At 43.9% G+C, this 22,138-nt stretch overlaps 1 protein-coding gene across 2 annotated transcripts in view; it reads right to left on the bottom strand.

Moving 5' to 3' along the window:
* Positions 1-22,138, bottom strand: part of FAM120C (family with sequence similarity 120C) — a 117,130-nt gene that overhangs the window by 10,402 nt on the left and 84,590 nt on the right. The window contains exons 11-13 of one of the 2 annotated variants that reach the window (XM_025372730.1): positions 9,157-9,271; positions 5,699-5,908; positions 3,653-3,854 (exon numbers count right to left, since the gene is read on the bottom strand). In XM_025372730.1, coding sequence (XP_025228515.1) covers positions 3,653-3,854; positions 5,699-5,908; positions 9,157-9,271 — 527 coding nt within the window. The remainder of the gene's footprint in view (positions 1-3,652; positions 3,855-5,698; positions 5,909-9,156; positions 9,272-22,138) is intronic. The other variant, XM_025372731.1, reaches the window with a different exon arrangement.

Below are 22,138 nucleotides of genomic sequence, written 5' to 3'. Positions count from 1 at the left end.
AAAAAAAAAAAAAAAAAAAAAAAAAAAGAAAATTACAAACCTAAACTACCTTTTTTTTTTGTTTGTTTTTTGAGACACAGTCTCACTGTGACACCCAGGCTGGAGTGCAATGGTGCGATCTTGGCTAACTGCAACCTCTACTTCCCGGGTTCAAGTGATTCTCCTGCCTCAGCCTCCTGAGTAGCTGGGACTACAGGTGCATGCCACCAGGCCCAGCTAATGTTTGTATTTTTAGTAGAGACAGGGGTTCACCATATTGGCCAGGCTGGTGTCGAACTCCTGACCTCAAGTGATCCACCCGCCTCGGGCTCTCAAAGTGCTGGGATTACAGGCTTGAGCCACAGTCCCCAGTCCTAAACTACTTTTGATACAAATATACATCATTACAGATCGTAGGATTAGCCAAATAACCAAACTAAACTGAAAATAATGAAACTAAACTAACAGTAATTTATACTTAAAAAGCAAGAATAGGCTGGGCATGGTGGCTCATGCCTGTAATCCCAGCACTTTTGGAGGCCAAGGTGGGTGAATCATTTGAGGTCAGGAGTTCAAGACCAGCCTGACCAACATGGTGAAATCCTGTCTCTACCAAAAATACAAAAAAATTAGCCAGGCGTGGTGGCACATGCCTGTAGTCCCAGCTACTCAGGGGGCTGAGTCAGGAGAATTGATTAAACCTGGGAGGTGGAGGTTGCAGTGAGTGGAGATGGCACCACCGCATTCCAGCCTGGGTGACAGAGCGAAAGTCCATCTCAAAAGAAAAAAAAAACACAAAAAACCAAGAACAGCAACAATTGAAAATCAGAACTAAGTCACAAGCACAGTGAGTTTTATAATTTAGCACAAAAATAAGCCTTTACAGAATATGGAGTTCTACTAAGCCTTTAATTTTAGTTTATGACAAGAAACCAAATGAACCCTTAACTCATTTAGCAGGTTGTTAGTAAAGAGTACTTCATTTAGGACAGGCATGGTGGCTGGCACCTGTAATCCCAGCACTTTGGGAAGCTGAGGCAGGCAGGATCGCTTGAGCCCAGTTCAAGACCAGCCAGGGCAACACAGTGAGACCCCATCTCCATACACACACAAAAATATTAGCTAGGCATGTTGGTGCGTGTTTGTAGTTCCAGCTATTCACGGGGCTGAGGTGAGCAAATCACTTGAGCCCAGGAAGTCGAGGATGCAGTAAGCCGTGATTGTACCACTGCACTCCAGCCTGGGCAACAAAGTGAGAACCTGTATCCACAAAAAAAAAAAAAAAAAAAAAAGAGTCCTTCATTTATACAAAACTTTATAAAATTTGAGAGTCCAAGGAACTACAGTGCTAGTTACCTTTTTGTTTGTTTGAGACAGAGCCTCGCCATGTCTCCTAGGCTGGAGTGCAGTGGTGCGATCTTGGCTCACTGCAGTTTCTGCCTCCCGGGTTCAAGCGATTATTGTGTCTCAGTCTCCCGAGTAGCTGGGATTACAGACAGGTGCCAGCCACCATGCCCGGCTAATTTTTATATTTTTTTGTAGAGACAGGGTTTCACCACGTTGGCCAGGCCTGTCTGGAAGTCCTGACCTCAAGTGATCTGCCCACCTTGGCCTCCCAATGTGCTGGAATTACAGGCATGAGCCACTGCTCCCTGCCTAAAGTGCTAGTTACTTTTTTTTTTTTTGAGACGGAGTCTCGCTTTGTCACCCAGGCCGGAGTGCAGTGGCGCCATCTTGGCTCACTGCAAGCTCCGCCTCCCGGGTTCATGCCATTCTCCTGCTTCAGCCTCCGAGTAGCTGGGACTACAGGCGCACACCACCACGCCTGGCTAATTTTTTTTTGTATTTTTAGTAGAGATGGGGTTTCACCGTATTAGCCAGGGTGGTCTCTATCTTCTGACCTCGTGATCCGCCCGCCTCCGCCTCCCAAAGTGCTGGGATTACAGGCGTGAGCCGCCGCGCCCGGCAGAGTGCTAGTTACTTTTAAGAGGGACAAGAAAGACTTGCATTTGAGGATCCTACTGTGGGCTTTCAGGAGGCAAGAGGCTCCTTGTGAACCACCAGTAACTGGAGACTAAGCATCACTGGTAGGTAAGGCAGTGGTGACCTTCCGAGAACCTGGCTTTAATTAAGGCTGTCTTTTGAGACTTACAAAATAAAATCAACACATAAAGAACAGAGAAAGGATCTGTAAAGTCATCTGAAAGGGATGGACTGGCTGGCTCCCTGGTTTTTAAGACTTGATCATGATCTGACTGAACAGGGAGTTACCAGAGCAGACTTTCACACTGTTCATCTAAGCCCAGCCTTGAGCTAACCACCCATACTGAATTTTGTCACCCTGAAAAACTAACTTCAACTTCCAGCTTTATTACTTTTAAAGGGAGGAGCAATAGGTAACAAACACCTTCAACCACAGCAATGACACTCTGACCCAATCACAGAATCTTGCTATTTTATGATAAAATGTCTCCACTAAAATATGCTGTTTCACTGCCAGGTGCCGTGGCTCACGCCTGTAATCCTAGCACTTTGGGAGGCCAAGGCGGGCAGATCACCTGAGGATGGAAGTTCGAGACTAGCCTGACGAATATGGTAAAATCCCGTCTCTACTAAAAATACAAAAATTAGCCGGGCTGTGGACAGAGGGAGACCCTGTCTCAAAAAAAAAAAAAAAAAAAAGTCTTGTTTCTCACCACAGGACAGATTGTCTGAATTATCAGGATCAGTATCTGAGCAACCTAGGCATGATTATGTATTCATCATTAAGCTGTAGTTCAGGTGCCACCGTAATTTATACATATGTTGGTGTGTACATATGTGTGTGTGTGTGCATGTTTGTTTTCCTCACTAAACTGCAATCCTCTGGTGGCATGGATGGTGACATATTTCTCTCCATGCTTCTGGAGCTGAAGGAAGGGAAATGTGTCAAGTATATTCCCAGAGTGGAAATGGATACATCAAGCTACTATTGTCTACCAGCACTGGCCGTTTACTCTCACTGATCTTCCTGCAAGCTCCTGTGTGCATTGCCTATAGGGAAGGAATGAACGGACGGCAACCATGAAGAGCCGGTCCATATGACTTACAGTTCTCTAAAGTAATAAAGTGGGTTCTGGTTTCCACATCAGTCACTTCATGAGTTTGGTTGGTGAGAGTCAAATCCCTGGGAACCAAGTACCTCTATGAAGAGTGGTCTTAGAAGTCAAAATGGACATAAGCTGCTCTTCAAACTACATAGCACAGAATATAAATGAGATGAGGCTGGGCGCTGTGGCTCACGCCTGTAATCCCAGCACTTTGGGAAGCTGAGGCGGGTGGATCACCTGAGGTCAGGAGTTCGAGACCAGCCTGACCAACATGGTGAAACTCCATCTCTACTAAAAATACAAAATTAGCCAGGTGTGGTGGCGCATGCCTGTAATCTCAGCTACTCAGGAGACTGAGGCAGGAGAATCGCTTGAACCCAGGAGGTGGAGGTTACAATGAGCCGAGATCACACCATTGCACTCCAGCCTGGGTGACAAGAGTGAAACTCCATCTTAAAAAAAAAAAAAAAGTCAATGAGATGAGATATATGTGAAACTGTTGATCCTATTATTGACAATAATGACTGGATAGATTATTATGACATAAATTGAGGATGGTAAATACCTCATTCTTAGGTACTGACCTGCAAATCCCCGGCTCCTCCCTTGAGGGGGAAGTGGCATGGAGCCCATAGCTCGGGAATAAAGTGAAACAGGGTAGAGAGAGGGCACCATAGGAGGCACAAAAGTAGGTGACGGAAGTAGAGCAGAAGGCGGTGGATGATTCATGTTGATTCCTTCAAGGATGCTCTGTCTCATCTTTTCCACTTTGGTTGCCAGGTCAGCCTTCAAATGAGGAAGAGTAATAATAGCAGCTGCCATTTTTCGAACTTGTCCCATGTTTTAGGCCCAGCATGGGGCACTCTAGGTACAGTCTCACAATTCTATTCCCATTAAGTGAACTGAGGCCTGTCGTTAAAGGGCTCAAAGCTACACACTCAGGAAGCCTGTCTGGCACCAAAGCCCTGACTCTTTACATGACATCATACTACCATATGAGTTCTGACTCAGGGCTTGTGATGTACATTGACTAGGTCAAGGAAGACAAATTTAACAATAAGAATTACTGATGGTCTATTACATGGCTGGCATTGGGCTGGGTCACTTCTAAGGGAGATGTAACAGAATTAGATAAAAGAGAAAATAAAAATCTGACAAATAAAAAGCCTTTTAACCTTCTCCCCCATATCCAAGATTGGAGATCCTGATACCTCTAGTCCAGAGGTCTGCAAACTTCTTCTGAAAAGGGTTAGATAGTAAATATTTTAGGCTTTGTAGGCTATATTGTCTCTGTCACAATTATTCCACTCGGCTACTGTAACATGAAAGCAGTCATAGGCCAGGCGTGGTGGCTCACGCCTGTAGTCCCAGCAATTTGGGAGGCCAAGGCAGGTGGATCACCTGAGGTCAGGAGTTTGAGACCAGCCTGACCAATGTGATGAAACTCCGTCTTTACTAAAAATACAAAAAAAAATTAGCCAAGCATGGTGGCGTGCACCTGTAGTCCCAGCTACCTGGGAGGGTGAGACAGGAGAATCACTTGAACCTGGGAAGCAGAGGTTGCAGTGAGCCAACATTGCACCACTGCACTCCAGCCTGGGCGACAAAGTGAGAATCTGTCTCAAAAAAAAAAAAGAAAGAAGTCAGAGATGGTATGTAGATGAATGAATGTGGCTGTGTTCCAATAACATTTTATTTACGAAAACAGAGGGTAGTCTGTATTACAAAAAACAGGTGGTTTGTAGCACTATGGACAGCGCAAAAAACTATGGATAGTGACAAAAAACAGGAGGTGTGCTGGGTAGTCTGCCAACCCCTGCTCTAGTCCCTCAGCTCTTTTCCCCACCAAAATGGATAAAGGAGTTAAGTAAGGTTTCCTTTCCCTTGCCTCCCCTCATCTTCCCAATGTTTCATTTAAAAAAATCCCTTTGGGAGGCTGAGGCAGGTGGATCACAAGGTCAAGAGATTGAGACCATCCTGGCCAACATGGTGAAATCCCGTTTCTACTCAAAATACAAAAATTAGCTGGGCCTGGTGGTGCATGCCTGTAGTCCCAACTACTGGGGAGGCTGAGGCAGGAGAATCGCGTGAACCTGGGAGGCGGAAGTTGCAGTGAGCCGAGATCACGCCACTGCACTCCAGCCTGGCGACAGAGCGAGACTCTGTCTCAAAAAAAAAAAAAAAAAAAAAAAAAAATCCTCTGCTTCTACTCTATCATCAACTTTACTATCCTCTTCTGTTTCCAAACACAGCTCCTTTACAAAAAAAAAAAAAAAATTGCTTGCAAAAGAGACAGACAGTTTTTGTAAATAAGAGAAATGAAATCCTGAGTTGGAGGGAAGGTATATAGTATATCTGAATATTCCATGGATAAGAAATACTCAGAGTAAGAAAAAGGATATGAAAACTTCAAGCTCATTAAAAAAAACTTTCCAACATAAAATTTTACAACATGTACATATCAGACTATGGGCCTTTGGGACCACTGTTGACTTAAGTCAGGTTAAAGTGAGACATAGTCTCCTGCTTCCGCCCCATCCCTCTCCAATATGTCTGCTCCTTTCCCCTCCCTGCCCGTTCACTCCCACAGGAGATCAGAGCTAGTCCTTAGCAGCCTGACATGCTGGTACCTGGCCATCACAGAGCTCAACCAGAGATACTCGCTCTCGGCCTGCTTTAATTAGCTTGCTCTGGAACAGCTTGCCATCAAAGTAAATCCATGGACAGCAATGCTCCCAAGGGACTGGCTGGCCACAGGCATCATTAGCAAACAGAGCTGTGTCGACTCCACTCATGAAGAGGGCAGCAAGCTGGATCCCTCGGGCATCCAGTTTCTCAATCTGAAACCACCACAGATGAAATATTACTATTAAGAAACTACTATTCTTGGTAACATTTACTCTTATTCCTGTCATGTTGATTCTTCCAGTTAAATTTGAACATGCTGTCATTCAATGTAGACATCTCAGTGCATAAGCAGCTTCTATCCATGTCTTTCCCCTAAGATGATTTGAAAGGTACTCATTACAACATTAAAGACACCAACCTGAGACATTTTTATTTTCACCTGTCAAATTAGAAAAAAATTTACAAAGTAAAGGCTGAAAGAACACTCAATGCTGCTGCTGCTGATGCAGTGAAATAAATGGGCAATCATATAAAGCTGGTAAAAAATGTATATTACATGACCAGGTGCAGTGGCTCACGCCTGTAATCCCAGCACTTCGGGAGGCCAAGGCAGGCGGATCACCTGAGGTCAGGAGTTCGAGACCAGCCTGGCCAACATGGTGAAACCCTGTCTCTACTAAAAATACAAAAATTAGCCAGGCGTGGTGGTGGGCATCTGTAGTTCCAGTTACTCAGGAGGCTGAGGTGACAGCATCACTTGAACCTGGGAGGTGAAGGTTGCAGTGAGCTGAGATTGCGCCACTGCACTCCAGCCTGGGCAACAGAGCAAGACTCCATCCCAAAAAAAAAGGAAAAAAAAAAAGAAATGTATATTACAATTAAGCAATATGTATGAAGAACCCTGAAAACGTTCACATTTGTTGAGTTAGAAATTAAACTTGCAGATACCAACACCATGTTTCTTGTACAGCCTGAAAAACTGTGAACCAAAGAAAATTCTTTTCTTTACCGGGTGTAGTGGCTCATTCCTGTAATCCCAGTATTTTGGGAGGCTGAGGTGGGTAGATTGCTTGAGGCCAGGAGTTTGAGACCAGCCTGGCCAACATGGCAAAACCCTGTCTCTACTAAAATAAGTTAGCTGGTCATGGTGGCATTTGCCTGTAATCCCAGCTACTCAAGAGGCTGAGGCAGGAGAATCGCTTGAACCCAGGAGGTGGAGGTTGTAGTGAGCTGAGATTATGCCACTGCACTCCAGCCTGAGTGACAGAGTGAGACTCTGTCTCAAAAAAAACCTCTTTACCGATTACCCCGCTTCAGGTATTCCTTTACAGCAACTCTAAATGGAGTAAGACAACACATAACAGAGTAAAACTGAAAACAACCTAAGTCGCCAATATTTTATACATCCATATGATAAAATATTATTTATTAAAATTTTTAAGACACAGAAAATATGTGCTATGTGAAATGGAAAAAGGCCACAATATATAATTACATAAATACTACCTCAACTACGTAAAAAATGTATGACAGAAGACTGGAAAAAAACCTCAAAATTCCCACAGTGGTTATCTCAAGCCACTGTATTAGAAGACAGCTTTAACAGGAAAGTGTTTGCAGGTCCCCTCCTAGGTGTGGTTTAGCACGAGCAGTTATTCTAGGACAAGCAATACTACATTTACTGCAAAAAGCAAGCATTCACTGGTTGTCTTGAGTCTGTCTCATCTTTCCTTAGTTGACCTCACTTAAGATTTTGCAAGTCTTATTGAACTTGATCTTCTAGTTTACCTTGGGTGTTCAAAGGAACAAGGTTACTAAAGTCAAGGGAGGGATTAATGCATTAATGGCTACATTTATTGAGTACTGTGTATATAGAATATGTGAGACACTGGCCGGGCGTGGTGGCTCACACCTGTAATCCCAGCACTTTGGGAGGCCAAGGTGGGCGGATCACCTGAGGTCAGGAATTCGAGACCAGTCCCACCAACAGAGAAACCCTGTCTCTACTAAAAATACAAAATTAACCAGGCGTGGTGGCGCATGCCTGTAATCCCAGCTACTTGGGAGGCTGAGACAGGAGAACCGCTTGAACCTGGGAGGTGGAGGTTGTGGTGAGCCGAGATTTGCACCAATTACACTCCAGCTTAGGCAACAAGAGGGAAATTCCATCTCAAAAAAAAAAAAAAAAGACACTGTTCTAGGGGTTTTACATGGATTATTTTACATAGTATCCTCACAAACTGACATAGTTGGATATGTGACCCCTCCAAATTGCATGTTAAAATGTGATCCCCAATGTTGTAGATGGAACCTAGTGGGAGGTGTCTGGGTCATGGGGGCAGATCCCTCATGAATGCTTGTTGCCCTCCCTGTGGTAATGAGCGAGTTTTCACTCTATTAGTTCATGCAAGAACTGATTGTTAGAAAGAGCCCAGCACCTTGCCCTTCATTTTTTTTTTTTTTTTTTTTTGAGACAGAGTTTTGCTCTTGTTGCCCAGGCTGGAGTGCAGTGGCATGATCTCGGCTCACTGCAATCTCTACCTCCCGGGTTCGAACAATTCTACTGCCTCAGCCTCCCGAGTAGCTGGGATTACAGGTGCCCTGCCATCACGCCCGGCTAATTTTTGTATGTTTAATAGAGACAGGGTTTCACCATGTTGGCCAGGGTGGTCTCGAACTCCTGACCTCATGATCTGCCCATCTCAGCCTCCCAAAGTGCTGGGATTACAGCACAGCTGCCCTTCTCTCTTACGTGCCCTGTCTCACCATGTGACACGCTGGCTCCTCTTGTCTTATTCCCCTCACCTTCTATCATGAGTAGAAGCTTCCTGAGACCCTGACCAGAAGCTGAGTAGATGCTGGCACCATGTTTTTTGTACAGTCTTCAGAACAATGGACTCAATAAACCTCTTTTCTTTATAAATTACCTAGTCTCAGGTATTCTTTTATAGCAACACAAAATGAACTAATATACAATTGTACAAGTAAGGAAACTGAAGCTAGAGAGGTTAAGTAACCTGCCCAAGGTCTATTTTCTGGGTTTATTTTCTTCCTTATGCTTTCCTATACTTCTACTTAATACTCAGTACCTATCACTAAAAGGAGATGTGTCTGAGTAAATAGACACAAGCAGGGGACACCAGGATATGTCCCTTATAGTGTATCTTGTAAGAGTCAGAACCCTTGCCATGGTCTATGGGCCAAGATTTATTTTCCTTGCATAATATCCATCTTTTCTGTCCATTCTCATTTATCAGTATGAGAGTAGTGTAGCAGGCACATCTTGGCTTTATTCATAGACATAAATATTTGGCTAAAGTAAATCAAACAGTTACCTGCAGAACTTACTATTTTCCTCAGCTTCAGGCAAAAAAAAAAAAAAAAAAAAAAAAAAAAAAAAGACCTCAAGTAGTGCTATAGGCTCATAAAAGAAAACTTAAATGAGGGTACATGAAATCACCTTGAGTTCTTGGAGTCGATCTGGTTCATAAAGCTGGGTAGACACTGCCTGTGCAAGGAAGGTGTCTAGCTCATGGCGATGCAGGATTCGGCCACCAGGCCACTGAACCATGTACCTAGAAAATAAAAGCACTGCTATTAGGCCACAAAAGCTCACTTATTCATGTCACAAAAACTTATGAAGTTAAGAACCTATCACGAGCCAGTACTTGGCTAGATTTTGGCAATACTAACTGAATGAAGGAAAAAGAATCTCTGCTTTCGTTACTTCCAGTCTGGGTGGTAGAGGAAACAGTCATGTACATTGATAATGACAGGACAGTGTGTTAAGTACCAAGATGGAAGAATGCACAGAGTGCTTGCTATGAGAGCATAGAAGAGGGCCATGACTGTAAAGGTGAGAGATGGCATCCTGAGAAAAGTCAGCAAGAGTTCAGTTTCAAAGGGCCTATAGAATTTAGTGAGACAAAAGGTGGGGAAAGGATGTTCCAGGTTGAGTGAAGAGTATGATGTGTGAAGGCCTGAAGGTGTGGTTCAGCACAATGCACCAGCTTCCATATTGCTGAAGTTAAGCATGTTTGGAGTGACAGGAGGCAAGATTAGCAAGTAGGCCAGATTGGCGGCAGCCTGAGGAACACTGAGGGCTTCAGGTGGTGGAAGGTGCGGTCATGAACCATATCATGGTACTCAAGACATGGCCCAGGATAAGTGGAGTTCACATAAAAGCCCAGAATGTTTTAACAGAAAGAGCATGCATTTTGGAGACAGAAGATCTGAATTTGAGTGTTGGTTCCTCCACCTACTAGTTGATAGCTATGGACAAATTATTTAACCTTTCTGAGCCTTGGGTTTCTTCATCTACCAAATGGGGATAATAAAATTTGCCCTGCTCTTTTTACAGGGTGGTTGTGAGGATTAAATAGAGTTGCTAAAGAAAAGAATGAAAAAAAAAAGGTTGGGTGCGGTGGCTTATGCCTGTAATCATAGCACTTTGGGAGGCTGAGGCGGGCAGATCACTTGAGGCCAGGAGTTTGAGACCAGCCTTGCCAATGTGGTGAAACCCAGTCTCTACTAAAATTACAAAAATTAGCCGAGTGTGGTGGCGGGCACCTGTAATCCCAGCTACTCAGGAGGCTGAGGTAGGACAATCGCTTCAACCTGGGAGGCGGGGGTTATAATGAGCCGAGATTATGCCATTGTACTCTAGTGTGGGAGACAGAATGTGGGGGGAGGGGGGAGAGAGAAGGAGGAGGAGGAGGAGGAAACAATGACGATGAAGAAGATGACAACAAAGAAGAAATTGTGTGTGTGGGGGAAATAAAAAAGAAAGTAGACCAGAGAACAGAGACTCAAAAACAGGATTAAGGAATTTGGATCTTCATCCCGAAATTGTAGGAAGACACTGTAGGATTGTCAGAAGGACTCGTTTGATAATGACTGGCTCTGGTTATTAATATTGTTTCTTTTTTTGGATTTATAGTTCCTTGATTTACCTTTGCCCATTCTTTCATTTTTAACCTTTCCATCTTATTTCATTGGCAAAATGTAAAGCAAAAATAGAAGAAAATGAACGCAAATGCAATTACAGTGCGAAACTTTTATATACCACTATTAAGCTATAATATGTAAACCATACCTAAAATACATTTAAATTTGCAGAAGATTTGAATAGTACAATAAATAAGGTTTAAATACTTGACTGACTTAATACAAAGAAAACACATTCTTTTTAAGTGCCCATATGAGTTCCCATGAGGTCTAGGATCTTGCCTGTTTGCCTTTGTTTGTGTTTATTATCCTTTATTTATTATGAACTATCTAGCCAAGTACATGGCATAGAATAGGTATTAATAAATATTTATTGGAAGAGCGACTGATGCATTAATCAGGTCATGCCAAGCCAAAAACAAAACAAGACAAAACTCAACAAAAATCCTTCAAAGCAGAATTTTACCAGTCATATCCTGAACCACTGTGCAAGAAAAATTGACCTAAAGGAGCCAAGTGTGGGAGAACAGCGAACTCACAGAAAGACTAACACAATGCAAGGGGTGTGATTTTAGAAGCTGAACAGATTGTTCTGGGTGCTCTGAGTCAGTGACTAAATTTACCTCAGAGAATCTAGATAAGGCTCCACAGAGGAGGGAACATTTAATTTCCTAGGGATTGGAGCTTTTTGTTTGGTTTGTAGTTTAATGTTAATTTGCAATTTTAAATGTCTCTCTAACCTTAATAGACTACATGCCAGAGTGGATGCTTAATAGATGTTTTCTGAACTAATAAGTCAATGTCAGGATATTTATAAGGAAATGCTAGCTCCATCTTTGGGCCCGCCCTACTATTCAACTACTCTTGAATGAATTATGAGACAGTATGTAGGGTCTAATGAGTCACAGGAGTGAGAGGCTCAGAAATGGGGCAGCAGGAAATAATTATTAAATCAACCAATATTTATTGATGCTTCATCATGTGCGATTTTTGGAATTATATGATTCCACTGGGGATTTTCCCTGGAAAATAACAGCATTACTTATTCCCAAGGAATTTCCTCAATTTTAATGATGACAGCTTTATTATTGCTATTAGTGTTACATTACTACAAATATTACATACAAGCTTTAATATATGCAGCAAACTATAAGTTATACATAAGAATAACATTTACTAAATGCCTCTGATATTCTAGATACCTTGCTAAGAACTTTAGCTACAAAGTATGTCATGGCAAAGAATGCAAACTTGGAGACTGACATCCTTGGTTCTAATCTAGGTTCCACTACTCCTTTTCTTTTTTCCTTTTTTTTTTTTTTTTTTTGAGACGGAGTCTGGCTCTGTCGCCCAGGATGGAGTGCAGTGGCAGGATCTCCGCTAACTGCAAGCTCCGCCTCTTGGGTTTACGCCATTCTCCTGCCTCAGCCTCCCGAGTAGCTGGGACTACAGGTGCCCGCCACCATGCCCGGCTAATTTTTTGTATTTTTAGTAGAGACAGTGTTTCACTGTGTTAGCCAGGATGGTCTCGATCTCCTGACGTCGTGATCTGCCTGCCTTGGCCTCCCAAAGTGCTGGGATTACAGGCGTGAGCCACTGCACCTGGCCTCCGCTACTCCTTTTCTATGTGACTCTGGGCAACTAAATCCCCTGGACCTCTAGGGGAATTAGTTTGCTAATCTTTAGAATGAGGATGGCACCACCTACATCTCAAAAGGTTGTAATAAGTAAAGGAGAAAAAGTACATAAAAGCACTAAGACTAGCCTGGGCTAGTCTTTTTGTAGAGACCCCCATCTCTACAAAAGATTATTAAAAATTAGTCATGGCAGCCAGGCACAGTGGCTCACGCCTGTAATCCCAGAACTTTGGGAGGCCGAGGCGGGTGGATCACGACGTCAGGAGTTCAAGACCAGCCTGGCCAACATGGTGAAACCCCATCTCTACTAAAAATACAAAAATTAGCTGGGCATGGTGGTGCGTGCCTGTAATCCCAGCTACTGGGGAGGCTGAGGCAGGAGGGCAGGAGAATGGCTTGAACCTAGCAGGTGGAGATTGCAGTGAGCCGAGATCATGCCACTGCACTCCAGCCTGGGTGACACAGCAAGACTACATCTCAAAAAAAAAAAAAAAAAAAAAAAAAAATTAGTCATGGCTCATGCCTGTGGTCCCAGCTACTCAGAAGGTTGAGGTAGGAGAGAGAATTACTTGAGCCCAGGAGGTCAAGGCTGCAGTGAGCAGAGATTCCACCACTGCATTCCAGCCTGGGTGACAGAGCAAGAACTTGTCTCAAAAACAAAACAAAACAAAAAAACCCCCCAAAACCAAAACAGCACTCAGCATAGTGCCTGGCACAGCAGGTGCTCTTAGTTACCATTTGTAACTGAACGAATTATGGTATAATCCTTTCTTTACAATTTGGTAAAGTTCTTCTTTTATCATATATTACATTCTCATACATACAAAAATCTGTTCCTATCCTATTTATTCCATGTCTATTTCTCATGCCAGCATCATAGTGACTTAAATTTTAAATGTGCTTTAATACTCGGTAGCTCCCCTTTTACTCCACATCTTTTTTTTGGAGACAGGCTCAGGGCAGTGGTGTGATCACGGATCACTGCGGTATTGATCTCCCAGGCTCAGGTGATCCTCCCACCTTGGCCTCCTGAGCAGCTGGGACTACAGGCTCGTGTCACCACACCTGGATAATTTTTGTATTTTTTATTAGAGTTAGGGTTTCGTCATGTTGCCCAGGTTGCTTTTAAACTCCTCAGCTCAAGTGATCCGCCTGCCTCGGCCTCCCAAAGTGGTGGTATTACAGGCATAAACCACTGCTCCCAGCCCACGTCTTTTTTTTGTTTGTTTTTTGAGACAGAGTTTCACTCTTGTCGCCTAGGCTGGAGTGCAATGGCACGATCTCGGCTCACTGCAACCTCTGCCTCCCGAGTTCAAGCAATTCTCCTGCCTCAGCCTCCCAAGTAGCTGGGATTACAGGCATGCGTCACCATGCCTGGCTTATTTTGTATTTTTTTTTTTTTTTTTTTTTGAGACGGAGTCTCGCTGTGTCGCCCAGGCTGGAGTGCAGTGGCCGGATCTCAGCTCACTGCAAGCTCCGCCTCTCGGGTTTTTACGCCATTCTCCTGCCTCAGCCTCCCGAGTAGCCGGGACTACAGGCGCCCGCCACCTCGCCCGGCTAGTTTTTCGTATTTTTTAGTAGAGACGGGGTTTCACCGTGTTAGCCAGGATGGTCTCGAACTCCTGACCTCGTGATCCGCCCGTCTCGGCCTCCCAAAGTGCTGGGATTACAGGCTTGAGCCACCGCGCCCGGCCTATTTTGTATTTTAAGAAGAGATGGGGTTTCACCATGTTGGTCAGGCTGGTCTTGAAATCCTGACTTCAGGCGATCTGCCTGCCTCGGCCTCCCAAAGTGCTGGGATTACAGGTGTGAGCCACTGTGCCAGGCCACATCTTTTAATTTTAAATAACATTTACAATTTTATTCTATATACAAAAGTATATTACAAAAGCTTAAGTTCATTCTCGTTCAGAAAATGTAAAAAAGCATAAAGAAAATAAAAAATATGGTGTGAGTTGGCTAAAAGTAATAAAATAAAAAAATATTAATAAGAAAAATAAGGCCAGGTGTGGTGGCTCATGCCTGTAATCCCAGCACTTTAGGAGGCTGAGGCAGGTGGATCACTTGAGGTCAGGAGTTTGAGGCCAGTGTGACCAACATGGTGAAACCCCTTCTCTACTAAAAATACAAAAATTAGCCAGGTGTGGTGGCGTGCACCTGTAGTCCCAGCTAGTCAAGAGGCTGAGGTAGGAGAATTGCTTGAGCCCAGGAGGCGGAGGTTGCAGTAAGCTGAGATCATGCCACTGCACTCCAGCCTGGGCCACAGAGCGAGACTCTGTCTCTAAAAAATAAAAAAAAGAAATAATTTGTAATCTTACCATTTAGATATAAGCACTGTTAAGATCGCTATGATTGTGGCTTCTTTACTCCTGGCATCTGAATTCTCAACTTTTTCATACTATATACAGAATATCATATCTTGCTTTTTTTACTCGACATTATACGATGAGAAATTTTTGTTCATTAAATACTTTTCAAAAACATGATTAATGACTGCATGTTCAGCATGTGGGTGTATCAGTTAGCTTAAACATTCCCGTAAATTTCTATTAATATATTTTCTTTTATTATAATACTACAAAGATATTTACATATTAAATCTTGCCTGTATCTCTGATTATTCATTCCCTTAGCATAGATTCCTAGAAGTGGAATTATTAGGTCATAGGTTATATTCATTCTAAAGGTCCTTAATACATACAGCAAAATTGTTTTCCAGACCAGACCCAATTTACATCCTATCCCAGCAGTATATCAGCATTGACTGTCACCGTTAATCACTGATGATTTAATGGGCAGAAAATAACTCTCATTATTTAAACTTCTTTGATTGCTAAGGATGAGGTTGCATATATTTCTCAAACACTTATCTACTTCTATGACTGATCTATGTCTATCACAGACATATTAATTTGCCTGTTCTGTCTATGCCCCTTCTCAGATAACGTAAAGCCCTATTTTTATAACACTGACAGCTATTTGGACAAGGAGTGGATACCTGATCCAAGTGAAACAATTCATGGCTTGCCAATCAGAGTCTTCAGAATTTGAGCTAAGTGATGCATCGACCTTATAAAACACATGCAGAAAGAAGAGCTACCTATGCAGGCCCAGGAGAGAGTGGGCAGTCTCTGTTCCTGCCTTTCCAGGACCATTCCCTGTGTATATTACTTTTCTTGTCCTCGGATGACTAGGAGACTACCTGTTATACCTTTACGTAAAGTAAGATAGCTAGAGTGGGCTGGGCATGATGGTTCATGCCTATAATCCCAACACTTTGTGAGGCGGAGGCCAGGAGTAGCAAGACCCCATCTCTACCAAAAAATAAAAAAAAGAGAGGAAAAGTGAGAGAGCTAGAATGGCTTCTGTTTCTTCTAAGCAAATGAGTCTGAAGAGACTGTCATTGACCCATCTGTGCTATCTTAGATACCTATTCTGATATCTAAGTCTTTTTTTTTTCTTTGAGACAGAGTCTCACTCTGTCGCACAGGCTGGAGTGCAGCGGCACGATCTCAGCTCACTGCAAGCTCTGCCTCCCGGGTTCACGCCATTCTCCTGCCTCAGCCTCCCAAGTAGCTGGGACTACAGGCGTCCGCCACCATGCCTGGCTAATTTTTTTGGTAGTTTTAGTAGAGATGGGGTTTCACCATGTAAGCCAGGATGGTCTCAATCTCCTGACCTCGTGATCCGCCCACCTCAGACTCCCAAAGTGTTGGGATTACAGGCGTGAGCCACCGCGCCCAGCCTAAGTCTTTATATATTGTGAATATTAACAGTGTCCTAACTGTTGCAAATATTTCCCCGCTTAGTTTTTTTAATTGTATGTATTTTGGGACATAGACACAGTCACAGTTACTGATCTTCTCCTTTTTATATCTTCTTTTTTGAAGGAGGACTCAGTCTTTATTTATTTATTTATTTATTTATTTATTTATTTAGAGATGGAGTCTTGCTCTGTCGCCCAGGCTGGACTGCAGTGGCGTGATCTCAGCTTACTGCAAGCTCCACCTCCCAGGTTCACGCCATTCTCCTGCCTCAGCCTCCTGAGTAGCTGGGACTACAGGCGCCTGCAACCACGCCTGGCTACTTTTTTGTATTTCTAGTAGAGACGGGGTTTCACCGGGTTAGCCAGGATGGTCTCAATCTCCTGACCTCGTGATCCGCCCGCCTCGGCCTCCCAAAATGCTGGGATTATAGGCGTGAGCCACTGCGCCTGGCTTATTTTTTTATATTACTTTTTTTTTGAGATGGCGTTTCATTCTTGTTGCCCAGGCTGGAGTGCAGTGACACGGTCTCGGCTCACTGCAACCTCTGCCTCCTGGGTTCAAGCGATTCTCCTGCCTCAGCGTCCCAAGTAGCTGAGACTACAGGCATGCACCACCATGCCTGGCTAATTCTGTATTTTTAGTAGAGACGGGGTTTTACCATGTTGGTCAGGCTGGTCTCAAACTCCTGACCTCAGGTGATCCACCCACCTCGGCCTCCCAAAGTGCTGGGATTACAGGCATGAGCCACTGTGCCCGGCCTATTACGAATAATTCTACATGAACATTTGTGAACATGTTTTTGTGTGGACACGTGTCTTCATTTGATGTTCCCATCAGCAATGTATGAGGGTTCCAATTTCTCCACATCCTTTTCAACACTTGCTGGATGTCTTCTTTTCAAATCTCCCACTCCTGATCACTTGTCTTTTTGATTATAGCACCTGAATGGGTGTTAACTGGTTTCTCATTGTCGTTATGATTTGTATTTCCCTGATGATCATTTTTTCATGTGCTTATTGAACATTTGTATTTTTTTTTTTTTTTTTTGAGATGGAGTCTCGCTCTGCTGCCCAGGCTGAACTGCAGTGGTACAATCTCTGCTCACTGCAATCTCCCCTTCTCGGCTTCACGCGATTCTCCTGCCTCAGCCTCCTGAGTAGCTGGGATTACAGGCCCCCACCACGCCTGGCTAATTTTTGTATTTTTAGTAGAGACAGGGTTTCACCATGTTGGTCAGGCTGGTCTCGAACTCCTGACCTCATGACTTGCTCTCCTTGGCCTCCCAAAGTGCTGGGATTATAGGCGTGAGCCACAGTGCCCGGCCGACATTTGCATATGTTCTTTGGAGAAATGTCTATTCAAATATTTTACCCATTAAAAAAATCGATTTATTCATCATTTATTGCTTTACTTGTAGGAATTCTTTTTTTTGAGACAGGGTGTTGCTCTGATGCCGAGGCTGAAGTGCAGTGGCATGATCATGGCTCACAACAGCCTCTACCTCCTGGGCGTAAGCAATCCTCCCACCACAGCCTCTAGAGTAGTTGGGACCACAGGTGCACAGCTACGCCTAGCTGCTTTTTAAAGATATTTTTGTAGAGGTAGGGTCTTGCTATGTTGCCCAGACTGGCCTCAAACTCTTGGATTCAAGCAATTTTCACACCTCGGCCACCTAAGGTGTTGGGATTACAGACGTGAACCAAGGTGTTGGGATTACACACATGAGCCAGTGTGGCCAGCCAATTGTTTGAGTTGTAAGAATTATTTATATATTATGGATACTAGGCCCTTATCAGATACATGGTTTGCAAATATTTTCTCTCGTTCTGTGGGTTGTGTTTTCACTTTATTTGTAGTCTTGTTTCTAGCACACAAATTTTAAATTTTGATCTAGTCTAACCTATTTTTCCTTTTGTTACTTATGCTTCTGGCATCATATCAAAGAAACCACTGCCTAATCTGAGTTCATGAAGAATTATAGCTCTTGTCTTCTAAGAGTTTTAAAGTTTTTAGTCTGACATTTAAGTCTATGATATATTTTGAGTTAATGTTTGTATATAGTGTGAAGTAGAGGTCTAACTATTCTTTTGCGTGTTAATATCCAACCATCTGTTGTAAAGCCTGTATTTCCCCCATTGAATTATCTTGGCATCCTTGTCAAAAATTAATTGACCACAAACAGCACAGTTTATTTCTGGACACTCAAATGTAATTCCATTAATGTATATGTCTATCCTTATTCCACTGTTTTTGATTACTATACCTTTGTAGTAAATTTTGAAACTGTACAGTGTTTGTTCTTTTTTTCAACATTATTTTGGCTATTCTGAGTTTGTATTATTAGTCCGTTTTCTTTTGCTTATAACAGAATGCCTGACAGTGGGTTATATATAAAGAAACTGAATTTATCTCAAAAGTCCAAACTCTCATCTGTGAGCCTGTGAAATCTAAACAAGTTGTCTACTTCCAAGATCTTAGAATTGGCCTGTAATCCCAGCATTTTGGGAGGCTGAGGCGGGAGGATCGCTTGAATCCAGGAGTTTGAGACCAGCCTAGGCAACGCAGTAAGGCTCTATCTCTATAAAAGATTTAAAAATTAGCTGGCCATGGGCTGGGCGTGGTGGCTCACACCTGTAATCCCAGCATTTTGGGAGGCCGAGGTGGGCGGATCATGAAGTCAGGAGATGGAGACCATCCTGGCTAACACAGTGAAATCCCATCTCTACTAAAACTACAAAAAAAATTAGCCGGATGTGGTGGCGGGCACCTGTAGTCCCAGCTACTAGGGAGGCTGAGGCAGGAGAATGGTGTGAACCCGGGAGGCGGAGCTTGCAGTGAGCCGAGATTGTGCCAACACACTCAAGCCTGGGCGACAGAGCAAGACTCCATCTCAAACAAACAAACAAACAAAAAAACTAGCTGGCCATGGTAGTAAGTACCTGTGCTCTCAGCTACTCAGGAGGCTGAGGTGGGAGGACTGCTTGAGCCCAGGAATTTGAGGCCCCAGTGAACTGCACTTCAACCTGGGTGACAGAGACTCTGTCTTAAAACAAACAAACAAAAAACACACACATACACACATACAAAACAAAACACAAGATCTTAGAGTTGGAGAATAATCTTGTTTGACTCCATGTGGGGCCTCCTGGACACACTGTGGTGGAAGCCCAACCCGCAAGGCCTCAGATAGCCCCGTCTGTATGGGTGCAGAGTATAGGCCACATGGTTGCTCAAACTGGTTGGAATCCATTGCCTGAAGGTTTTCTAGGTGGGCAATGCATGCTGCCAGTGACCCCACAGTTCTGGAGACTCAGTGGCAGTCCCGTTCCCATGGCTCCACTATGCATTACCCTGGTTGGAGACTCTGTGGCAGCTCCAACCTTATGTTCCTGCTGGGCATTGCTACAGTAGGGGATCTCTGTGGTGGCTCTGGCTCTGCAACAAGTCTCTACCTGGGCTCCCAGGCTTTCAATGAGATCCTTTTAATGGGTAGAGGTTGCGAAGCCTCTACAGCTTTTACTTTCTGCGGGCCTGCAGAATTATCATCATGCGGATGCCACTAAGGTTTACGACTTGTACCTTCCTGAGCTGCTGCCTTCCTGGGCTGAGGCATGAGCCACACCTGGGGCCATGTGAGATATGGCTGCTCCAGCTGGAGGGGCTGAGATGAGGGAAGCAGCTTTCCCGAGTTGGCACAGGGCAGCTGTGTCCCAGGCCTCCTCCACTCCCAAACAATTCTGTCCTCCTAGGGCTCTGGGCCTCTAAAGGGAGGGGCTGCCTCAAAGATCTCTGAAGTGCCTTTAGGGCCTTTTCCTCGTTGTTTTGACTATTAGCACCTGGCTCCCTTTTAGGCATAAAGTGGTGGCTCCTCTACATCCTTGGTTCCACTCCTGAAAACTCTTTTTCATTCTCTACCACATGGCAAGGCTGTGAATTTTCCAAATGTTTCTGCTCTGTTTCCCTTTTCTGTAGCAGTTCACTGTAAACAGTTAGATGTAACCATGCAGTAGCCTGAGCACTTTGCTGCTTAGAAATTTCTTCTGCCAGCCGGGCGTGGTGGCTCAAGCCTGTAATCCCAGCACTTTGGGAGGCCAAGACGGGCGGATCACGAGGTCAGGAGATCGAGACCATCCTGGCTAACACGGTGAAACCCCGTCTCTACTAAAAAAAATACAAAAAACTAGCCGGGCGTAGTGGCGGGCGCCTGTAGTCCCAGCTACTCGGGAGGCTGAGGCGGGAGAATGGTGTGAACCCGGGAGGCGGAGCTTGCAGTGAGCTGAGATGGTGCCACTGCACTCCAGCCTGGGTGACAGAGCGAGACTCCGTCTCAAAAAAAAATTAAAAAAAAAAAAAATAAGAAATTTCTTCTGCCAGATACCAGAATTCATCATTCTCAAGTTTGGCCTACAACAAAGCCCTTGGACATGGACACCGTCCAGCCAAGTTCTTTGCCAATATATAACAAGGATGGCCTCTACTTCCATTTCCAATACCTCGCTCATCAGTTCCATGTGAAACCTTATCAGAATGGCCTTTACTGTCCATATTTGTATCACCATTCTGGTTGTAACCATTTAACCAATCTCTAAGGAGTTATAAACTCTTCCTAGTCTTCTTGTGTTCTAAGCCTTCACTAGAATCTTGGCTTTTTGTAGCCTGCTCCTCCAAATTCTTCCAGCCTCTGCTTATTACCCAGTTCCAAAGCTGCTTCCACATTTTCAGGTATTCATTATCAGAAACAGCCGCACTTCTCAGTACCAATTTTTTTTTTCTTTTTTTCTTTTTTTAAGAGCCAGGGTCTTGCTCTGTCACCCATCCAGGCTGGAGTGCAGTGGCGTGATCATGGCCTCCACCTCCTAGGCTAAAGTGATCCTCCTACCTCGGCCTCCCAAGTAGCTGAGACTACAGGTGCATGCCACCATGCCTGGCTTTTTTGTTTTTTTGTAGAGATGGGTGTCTATGTTGCCCAAGCTGGTCTCGAACTCCTGGGTTCAAGTGATCCTCCCACACCTTGGCCTCCCAAAGTGCTGGGATTATAAGCATGAGCCACTGTGCCCCGCCTCTTAAGTCTATTTTCTGTTGCTTATAGCAGAATACCTGAAACTGGGTAATTTATAAAGAAAAGGAATTTATTTCTTACAGTTATGGAATCTAAGAAGTCCAAGGTTGGGGGGCTTCTTGCATCTAGTGATAGCCTTCTTGCTGGTCATATGGTAAGGGGGCCGATCATGCTCATGTGCTATATGAGGTCTCTCTTCTTATAAAGCCACCAGTTCGCCTCCCATGATAACCCATTAATCCATTAACCCATTAATCCATGAATGGATTAACCCATTTGTGAGAGTAAAGCCCTAACGATTAAATCACATCTTAAAGGCCCTACCACTCAATACTGCCACACTGTGGATAAAGTTTCAATATGAGTTTTGGAGGGGACATTCAACCACAGCAGGGTCCCTTGTATTTACGTTTTTTTTTTGAGACAGAGTTTCTGTCGCCCAGGCTGGAGTGCAGTGGCGTGATCTCGGCCTCCTGGGTTGAAGCGATTCTCCCGCCTCAGCCTCCTGAGTAGCTGAGATTACAGGCATGCACCACCACACCCAGCTAATCTTTGTATTTTTAGTAGAGACGGGGTTTCACCATGTTGACCAGGATGATCTCGATCTCTCGACCTCGTGATCCGCCTGCCTCGGCCTCCCAAAGTGCTGGGATTACAGGAGTGAGCCACCGTGCCCAGCCTGTATTTACGTATTAATTTCAGCATTAGTTTGTTAATTTCTGCAAAGAAGAAAGCTGGGAATTTGGATTCCATCGCATATGTAGATAAATTTGGGTAGTACTGCCATCTTAACAATATTTTATCTTCTTTTTTTCTAGTCAGAAATCAATAAGAAGGATTTTATCTTATCCATGAACATGGGGTATCTTTCTGTTTACTTAAACCTTTTATAATTTCTTTTAACAGTGTTTTGTAGTTTTCAGTTTGCCTATATCTCAGGCAACTGAGGTATTTTGCCTTTCCTGTCACCAAGATTGTTAACTGTCTCTGACAATACTCTGGGCTTAAGGCTTGTATATTCTCATTTTAAAA

Source organism: Theropithecus gelada, chromosome X (genome assembly GCF_003255815.1).
Source record: "Theropithecus gelada isolate Dixy chromosome X, Tgel_1.0, whole genome shotgun sequence".
NCBI classification, from domain to species: domain Eukaryota; kingdom Metazoa; phylum Chordata; class Mammalia; order Primates; family Cercopithecidae; genus Theropithecus; species Theropithecus gelada.
The sequence above is the reverse complement of the archived record's forward strand: the minus strand, read 5'-3'. Positions and strand labels throughout refer to the sequence as shown.